The following is an 8,585-nucleotide window of genomic DNA, read 5'->3' as shown; positions in this document are numbered from 1 at the left end:
CAGACCATTTACTCAGAACTTTGTTATAATAATTATTTTGTTGTTTTCAACCCATCATCCCCCACCCTCTTTACATCTCTCTCTCTCTCTCTCTCGTCTTTGCTTTCACGTTCTTCCATTCTTTCTTCCTGTAATTATCACTAAAGTGATGTAACAATTTCACGGCCACGCCCTTGAACGAGAGCCCAACCCCTCCCGCTGTGCATAATATGCATATGCATGATGTGTATTATATATCCTGGATAGGTGTACCTTTGAATCACATCAAACCACGAGGTTGAGGAAGCAGGATGATAAAGGACAGTAAGCCCAGACAACTGAGCTGTTAGACAAACAGACAGATAGTCAGACAGAAAGACAGACAAGACAGACAGAAGACAACAGGTGGCCTATGAGGACAAACTTTGACAGACAAATGATGCTTCCATTACTGGTTATAGCTCTGCTGGGGTTCTCCACAGCACCAGGTTTCTATGCACTTCTATACTCAAACTCTCTGATTGTTTTAAACATAAAAGTTTACAAACTGGGTAAATTCAAGAATACCAGTGGCCTTGTGTCTTAGGTTTGCAGGAATGGAATTGGGGAAATATCGCAAGTAGAGTTTTCCTGTGGTGATTATTGGCTTGCCTGAGGTCTCTCATATTTCAGTGTAATTCATGTACTGTTGCCCGCTTTGGTTGTACCATTTTAATGTATTTCTGCATAGTTAAAGTAACATCTTGGGGACCTTGTTAGGCTTTCTGGAGTGAGACAAAAACAGTATAAATGATATGGGACAATGAACTCTCTTATTGATACTGTAGGGGACATGACAGCATTCTTGTTGAATGTGTTCTTGTCACTTCTCTTCTAAGATGATAACGCTAAATCCATGGAGCAAATTTGCTCTGAGAAAGTATTTGAGAAAACCTAAGATGTTATTTAATCTATGCATGCTTCATGTATGCTTTCCACATTCATATAGCAGTAAGCAACATTGATTGTATAAAAAGATACTGTATTAATCTCCATAGTATGTGACCTGTAATGTCGCTTTTGTTATTCCCAGCCTCTGCTCTGCCTTGCACTCAGATCTCTCTCTCCAAGACCCTTCCCTCCTCAGGTGAGTCTGTTCACTAATCAGTCATTAGCGATATACAGTAGTTGTTATCAATGTCTTGACAGCTGAGGAGGAAAAGTACATCTTAACTGGGTTAAGAACAGTATGATCTGGCCTTGAACTCTGCTTGATGTCTTTGAATTCATTCAATTATATGTCTGGCCACCTAGAATATAGAGATACACTGAGTATACAAAACATTAAGTAGTATACAAAACAATGCTCTTTCCATGACATAGACTGACCAGGTGAATCCAGGTGAAAGTTATGATCCCTTATTGACGTCACTTGTTAAATCCACTTCAATCAGTGTAGATAAAGGGGAGGGGACCGGGTAAATAAGGATTTTTAAACCTTGAGACAATTGAGACATGGATTGTGTGTGTGTGTAATTCAGAGAGTGAATGGGCAAGACAAAAAATGGAAGTGCCTTTTAATGGGGTATGGTAGTAGGTGCCAGGCACTCCGGTTTGTGTCAAGAACTGCAACGCTGCTGAGTTTTTCACACTCAACAGTTTCATGTGTGTATCAAGAATGGTCCACCACCCAAAGGACATCCAGCCAACTTGACACAACTGTGGGAAGCATTGGAGTCAACATGGGCCAGCATCCCTGTGGAACGCTTTCAACAACATCTGGAGTCCATTCCCCGACGTATTGAGGCTGTTCCAATGGCACAGCTCAATATTAGGATGGTGTTCCCAATGTTTGGTATACTCAGTGCATATCTTCAGTCTCTTTAGTCCTTTTTGAGTTGAGTTGGCTGTTCTGAACGATCAACCAGTGCAGCCTCAGGTCGACTCCTAATTTCACAATTTTCTCTCCAGCTCACAGTGTCAGACCCTCAGATGTGGCTGTGCTCTCTGCCATTGGACTTCCCCACACACACAGGTAAGCAGCACCTCAGATTTATCTAACCTTGATAGATAAGGGGACACTACCAGGTGTCAATATTGAATCGTCCCTAGTGTCAATGTGAACGCAGAAAGGTTTTTCAAACATCTGTTTCTCTCACTCTCTGCAGCAGCGAGCTGTCCAGAGTGTTATCGAGACTTCATGGTAAGCCCCTGCTACTCATGAGGGTTTGGGGGTTACTCAATGTATCAAACCAGTTCTTTGAAACAGAAGAAAAGATCTTGCTCCACAGTCTAATATTATTGCGAAAATATGTATTCAAACCCAGGCTATTAACATAGACAGACACGCACACAAGTACACACAAATACAAATTCTAATTTCATGTGACCTTCAGCACCAAATTATAGTCTGCGTCAGATAATATCTCAATAAAACACACTTATTGGTTGATAAGACATTTTGACCTGCTGACAGATCTTCCTCTTCCATGCCAAATGTCCTCCCATTGCAATCTGACCCTCGTGTATACGTACGTAGAATTTTCATCTCACTTCATCAAGATAATCTAGAACCAGACAGAATTTAGGCTTTTACCTTTTAAAGAATTTATTTGTCTTCTGAACAATTTTCAATGATAGGCTTGTGCGGGAAAGTATAAAAGCATTGAAAAACGGAATACATTTGGAAGAAATGATGTACTTGAGATAGTGGGAGTGCTCTTATATAAATTACTGTAACTGTTGAAGAGTTTCACGTGTCATTACATCAAAATAATTGTCGTTTTTTTAGACAATACACAATTATAAGAATGAACAGTTTCCCATCTAATAAGTTATTATAGATCATTTTAGTATCAATTCATTAACCTCACACTACTGTGCGACATCTTTATTGGTCCGGTATCAGTATCAACCCTGACAATACTAACGATAGAACCACCAGTCTTTGCTGCCAACAATTTCACAAGAAAGCATTTCACAAGGTAGCAATAAAGAGTATTGTACCTCTCACACAATACAAAAGAACATAAATAAAGATGAAAGTGATAGACACACTGTACTCTCAACTCACGTGGCACTTACTGTATGTTAGTACCAAGACAGTCCTACGTGTCTGGTCAAACCGATTTGCGCACGTGAATCTACAGTGTATCTATATAGACAGTACTTACAGTACTTAATATATAGAGCATACGGGGCCATTTCCTATAATGTTTTTTTAACGCCATAAAGTGCCAAGTCGTGTGCATATGACAATGTTGATTTCACTTATAATCAAGCAACTTCCTCCCCCCTCTCTGCCCCGCTAGAGTTGCTGACCATGTTTAACCCTGCAATCACCAGTACTCTCCTTGGTCAGACGAACCTCTATTCTGAATCCTCGCAGCACAGGTAAACCCCACCTACACTTGGCCCTGTGAGAGTAAAGACAGAGCAAGAGCGTGAAAGAAAGAATGAGAGAAGTAGTATTTCAGACCATGTTTTGTTCATTTGCAGGGCTCTTGTCGAGCAGGCGAAGGAACTACCACTCTCCCTCAGGAGTAACCAGGTATTCTACCGACTCTCCTTCTACATCACCCAACACATTGTCCTACAGAATCAGAACAGCTTCCCTGGTTGTCGTCTCTGACTGTGTCCGTTCTTCTCTCTGATAGGCCGTTGAGCTAGACACAGACTGGAAGCTGGTGATGCTATTCGTTCAGGTGGATGAGCTCTGTGTATGTCAGGACCAGGTCAGTAGCCACCTCACGTGTCTGGATTTCAGTCCACGTCTTCATTTCATGACTTTACAGTGTTCATAGCTGCGTTCCTGAGTGAGTGTTTGTGTGTATGCAGGTCAGCGAGACAATCAAAGCAGCTGTCCATCAGGTGGATCTTGCTCTGCAGGTGCTGCAGTCACAGGTGGGTTTTGGTGACTCGTGTGACACTCTCAGCAATGCTACAGTACATTCATTTAGATGATCGTTAAGATTGCTCTTAATGTGTTTGCAGTTGAAGCGGACCATTGTCAATGTTGCACTGTGGTATGGAGAGTATGATACTGGATTTCGTTATCAGAACAGGTGACTTTCTCAACCAATTGCACAACTCCTCAATCAGCGGGTGCACTCATTCCCTGAGTTTGAAATTCTTCAGTGATTTCAATCTATAATTTCTGGTAGGCATTTGATTGCTTGTATGTCTATTGACAGGATGTGTCAATGTATGGAGGAAAAACATGAAGGGGAGCTCAGACTACTGAAGGCCATCCTCACCCAAGTCCTGCAGGTTCAATGTCTTACATCTACGTCATCTCCCCTATATCCCCAACGTCTATGTTCCGTTTGCATTTTTTCCCACTATACAAATAAGATTAAATGAGATTAGATTGCATGATATTGTCTGTTTTCACCCCCTAAAAATATTTTGCATCATAAGAAACCCTTACGGGACATAAAATACGGTAGACAACATACAGTAGGTCTATAGGAGATATGGATGGAAGGGGCTGCAGTACAGGGGACTTTACAAGTTAATATGAAAGTGGCACACTCATCTCTCCTTACTGGGGATTTATTGGACCAATATTTCAGTTAAAAAGGTGTATTATACATAGTTATTTTTACTAACTATTATACATGGTGGTCAATAGGAGTCCCTTGATCGACACCTGGTGGAGAAGCAGTGGTACAGCAACAGAGATGACTTCACCGTCCGACTGCAGGATGCCCCCTTCATCACATCAGACCCCGCCTCTTTTATTGTGAGTGACAAGCCATTAAACCCTCCCTACAATTTTTATACATTAATGTGCCTCTCCTATTTTGTGATGCAGAGTTGAGTTGTTGTGGTGTGTGCGTACGCTTGCATACTGGTACGTGCGCACGCTTGCATTTCTGATGCATACGTGTGTCAGTGTGTGTGTAACACAAATGTTAATCTATGTACAGAGCGCTGCCCCCAGAGCGGGTGAACTACACACAGACAAACTGGCAGTACAGATGTGGGCCAACTTGGTGAGTCACACAAAATACTACACATGTTGCTAACACACTGTGGCGTTGTCTCGGCTCTCAGTTCTAGTCAAGGCAAACAAAGGAGACTTGTTTTCTGTTTTTCAGCTGCAGCCCACCATAGGCCAGCAGAACATGGAGGAAAATAACATGATTATCTCTGTGCTATGCCCCAGTGAGGTGAGAGAGTGTGGCCTCCAACACACACCAGACCTGGGTTCAGGTAGTTTTCTTTCAAATACTTTCATTGAGACTGCCTGGAGTGCCAGATGAGTGTGGTTTGTACTTTAGGGCCTATTCATTGGTTCCATTGCACCAAACAAGCTCAATAAAGTGCAGCTAAGGTAGTTAAAAGAACACAAATACTATTTGAACCCCTGCCTGAAGTCTGGCAAATACAGTATAGTGTCGGATTAATAGAATGTACTGTACATTGTGCACATACTGTACTATGAGCTGCCTACTTCATCTCCCACCCTCCTTACATTCATCTCTCTCTCTCTCTCTCTCTCTCTCTCTCTCTCTCTCTCTCTCTCTCTCTCTCTCTCTCTCTCTCTCTCTCTCTCTCTCTCTCTCTCTCTCTCTCTCTCTCTCTCTCTCTCTCTCTCTCTCTCTCCCTCTCTCTCAGGACCGGCCTTTCCTGAGAACAGAGAATAACTCTCCCTCAGATCATACCAGCGAGCCCTCTCCTCTTCTCGACCCTGTGAGTTATTGTTGTCATGTATGAGGCCTGATACTGTATGACTATTAGACCCCTGCACATGGTGGTCTCTGCGTACACATCATACATGGTAATGACTCTGGATGTGCTCTGCGTGTCTTGTCATCAGATCATGGGCACTCATATGCCCTGCGAGGACCGTAGCCCTTCCAACTCCCCACCCACCTCAGGTGAGAGGAATCCTCACAATATACAAAATACTGTATACAATATACAGCTTATTTGTTGAAATAGAGCCAGTATGCCCTGGTCTTGTATAACCCTGAACTTACTGCAGTGTTTCCCAAAACGCTAGATGCGTTGTAATAAACAAAGCGGTTTCTGTTTTCTTTTTGCAAATGTGGCTCTATCCTTTGAACTGTTTAAGCTACACCATATTATGACCCCATCGCTGAAAGATAAGACTTGCATTTCCCTCTACTTTGCCCATTAGACTCAATAGAACAGAATGGATAAGACCAGGCACTAAATCAGACTGGGGGGTAAAATAACATCATCAATGATAAAGTTATTTTCTACACAGAAGATCATAAAAGAATATTGCCTGATGATCTTCTGAATTTCACAACACCTTTCTGATGCATTACAGCCTCTTCAAACCATACTTCCTTCAAATTGAAATACTTTCAAAAGTACTGTCAGACTGATTTGTAATGGACTGTTACAGCCCCAATTAAAAATTGGCCAAAAAAGTTTAAGAAAACAGTTTCTGATTGGGCTACCTGGATAAAGTTTGCCTTAAATCATTCTCATCACCTGATCTTCTATGCGTTCACAGTTCACGCCCTCCGGCCTGGCGATATTAAAGTAGTAGCTGCAGTGGGCGACTCTCTGACTGTAAGTCACCTGTTCCTTGTTTACCTTTTATCTGTACTATAGTAGCCAGTACATTAGTGAAGTAATCTACATTACCCAGTTGTAGGGCTGTTGCTCATCATATTTTATTGCTACCCGTATTATTACAATCATGTTATATCTATAACACTCTCTTTGACCGATCGGCAGGCGGGCAACGGTGTCGGATCGGGATCCAGTGTAATCAACCTACTGGATGTCCGGACGCAGTACAGGGGGTTATCGTACAGGTGGGTCCTTATCATAAAGGGTCCTTATCGCTCCTACAATAACACAGCAGTACAAAGTGCAGTGTCGATGTCAGTTCATCTTCCTTTGCCGTGGGTTACCTGGAGGTAGAGGTGAACAATAATCTATATGGTTTACATCTCTAAATAGTCTATAATCAGCCTTTGTGTTTCTCAGTGTCGGTGGAGACGAGAACCTCACCACCGTCACCACTCTTCCCAGTGAGTCCCCCTTCTTGTTGCTGTCGTCTTGTCTTAGCTATCAGGCTACTTGTGTAGCCAAAATGTTGCCCAAATGTTGCCCTGGAATACACATTCACACATTTACATTCAGAAGAGTAAGAAAAATGCTGTTATTGTATGTGCGTCGTTATCAATGTGTTCAGGTTTGACGGAGATGTCTTTTGTGTCGCTGCTCAGATATCCTGCGTGAGTTTAACCCCTCCCTGACTGGCTACTCAGTGGGCAAAGGCAAAGAGCACACCCCTCAGGCCTTCCTCAACCAGGCTGTGGCTGGAGAAAAAGCCAAGTGAGTCTCATCACCAGTCCATACGATACTCTTCTATCCAGACATACCTGCCTCTCTGGCTGACTATGTTTTACTGAATATGTTTTGTAGTTTTTATACTGGTGCTGAATAGTGATGTTGGATTGTCTGTGTTTGTTTTTAAGGGACATACCAGACCAAGTGCGAGCACTGGTGGCCAGGATGAAGAATGACTCGGTAAAAGACAATCCTGAATTATATTTCAATCTACATTTTGTTTGCCTACCACACATAGATTGATATAATAAACAAGCTTATATGTGAACATGTTCTCACCCTCTGTCCTCTTACACAGCACGTTAATTTCCAAGAAGACTGGAAAGTTATCACTTTGTTCATTGGAGGCAACGACATGTGTGAGTACTGCTACAACTCTGTGAGTACCAATACTTGCTGATAAGATACACTACATTAAGATACAATACAATACCTTTCTGTACCGGGACCTCCTTTAAGAACTCTGTCTGCAGTGATACTGTACCAGATGTGCATGTTCCATTGCTCTGACTGTCACTACCTTTCATTGTCCCACAGCTGTTTTACTCCACTGACAACTACGTGCGCCACATTCGTGAGTCTCTGGATTACCTTCATAAACAGGTAAGAGCTGTAGCCACGTCAGAGTTATTTCCACATTTTTACATTTACAAATCTTATCAGCAAGCACATGCATTCCTGTGTTTTCAATTACTTGTTGTTTAACACAAACCCTTTTTCTCTGTCTCTCTCTGTCTCTCTGTCTCTGTCTGTCTGTCTCTCTCTGTCTCTCTCTCTCTGTCTCTCTCTATCTGTCTCTGTCTCTCTCTCTCAGGTGCCGAGGGCCTTGGTCAACCTGGTGGAGCCTCTCTACATCCCCATCCTGAGACAGATGCACACAGAAAGAAATGCCTATCTCAAGTGCCCTACCTGGCTTGCCAAGTAAGAGTCCCTCCCTGCAAGTGGAGAATCTAGCGAGAGCAGTTGCTGGAGGGAGTTTTCACCATTGTAAAATCCATGACAGGGAGGGTGCAAGTGCACACTTTGAGTCGGGATGCCCCCTATCCGCAATCCTCCTCATCAAGCCACCACGTTCATATACTTGCCATTATGCAGGGTAATATACCAACGGATCTCTGAAGTCTAGATCAGTAACACCTGATCGTGTGTCTCTCCTTCAGTATTCTGTGTCCCTGTGTCATCTCGCCTAAGGAGGGCTCTGTAACACTTCAGAAACTCCATGCTCTGAACAGAGATTATCAGGTATGGCAAAGACTAATTCTGTAGTGCATTGAGACCACAATATT

General features: G+C 42.7%; 1 protein-coding gene across 1 annotated transcript in view; it reads left to right on the top strand.

Annotated features, from left to right (window-relative positions):
• The first annotated feature begins 272 nt into the window (after positions 1-272).
• LOC115174567 (phospholipase B1, membrane-associated) overlaps positions 273-8,585 on the top strand; it is a 31,343-nt gene continuing 23,030 nt past the window's right edge. Inside the window, exons 1-24 of the mRNA XM_029733230.1 lie at positions 273-467; positions 1,052-1,105; positions 1,930-1,993; positions 2,127-2,161; positions 3,270-3,351; positions 3,457-3,508; positions 3,615-3,692; positions 3,796-3,861; positions 3,952-4,022; positions 4,152-4,227; positions 4,592-4,702; positions 4,890-4,955; positions 5,061-5,132; positions 5,581-5,655; positions 5,783-5,843; positions 6,452-6,510; positions 6,679-6,758; positions 6,934-6,977; positions 7,176-7,284; positions 7,428-7,479; positions 7,598-7,678; positions 7,837-7,902; positions 8,114-8,220; positions 8,460-8,541. Of these exons, the coding sequence (XP_029589090.1) occupies positions 392-467; positions 1,052-1,105; positions 1,930-1,993; positions 2,127-2,161; positions 3,270-3,351; positions 3,457-3,508; positions 3,615-3,692; positions 3,796-3,861; positions 3,952-4,022; positions 4,152-4,227; positions 4,592-4,702; positions 4,890-4,955; positions 5,061-5,132; positions 5,581-5,655; positions 5,783-5,843; positions 6,452-6,510; positions 6,679-6,758; positions 6,934-6,977; positions 7,176-7,284; positions 7,428-7,479; positions 7,598-7,678; positions 7,837-7,902; positions 8,114-8,220; positions 8,460-8,541 (1,719 nt within the window). The 5' untranslated portion in view covers positions 273-391. The remainder of the gene's footprint in view (positions 468-1,051; positions 1,106-1,929; positions 1,994-2,126; positions 2,162-3,269; positions 3,352-3,456; positions 3,509-3,614; positions 3,693-3,795; positions 3,862-3,951; positions 4,023-4,151; positions 4,228-4,591; positions 4,703-4,889; positions 4,956-5,060; positions 5,133-5,580; positions 5,656-5,782; positions 5,844-6,451; positions 6,511-6,678; positions 6,759-6,933; positions 6,978-7,175; positions 7,285-7,427; positions 7,480-7,597; positions 7,679-7,836; positions 7,903-8,113; positions 8,221-8,459; positions 8,542-8,585) is intronic.

Source organism: Salmo trutta, chromosome 35 (assembly GCF_901001165.1).
Source record: "Salmo trutta chromosome 35, fSalTru1.1, whole genome shotgun sequence".
Taxonomy (NCBI): Eukaryota; Metazoa; Chordata; class Actinopteri; order Salmoniformes; family Salmonidae; genus Salmo; species Salmo trutta.
The sequence above is the reverse complement of the archived record's forward strand: the minus strand, read 5'-3'. Positions and strand labels throughout refer to the sequence as shown.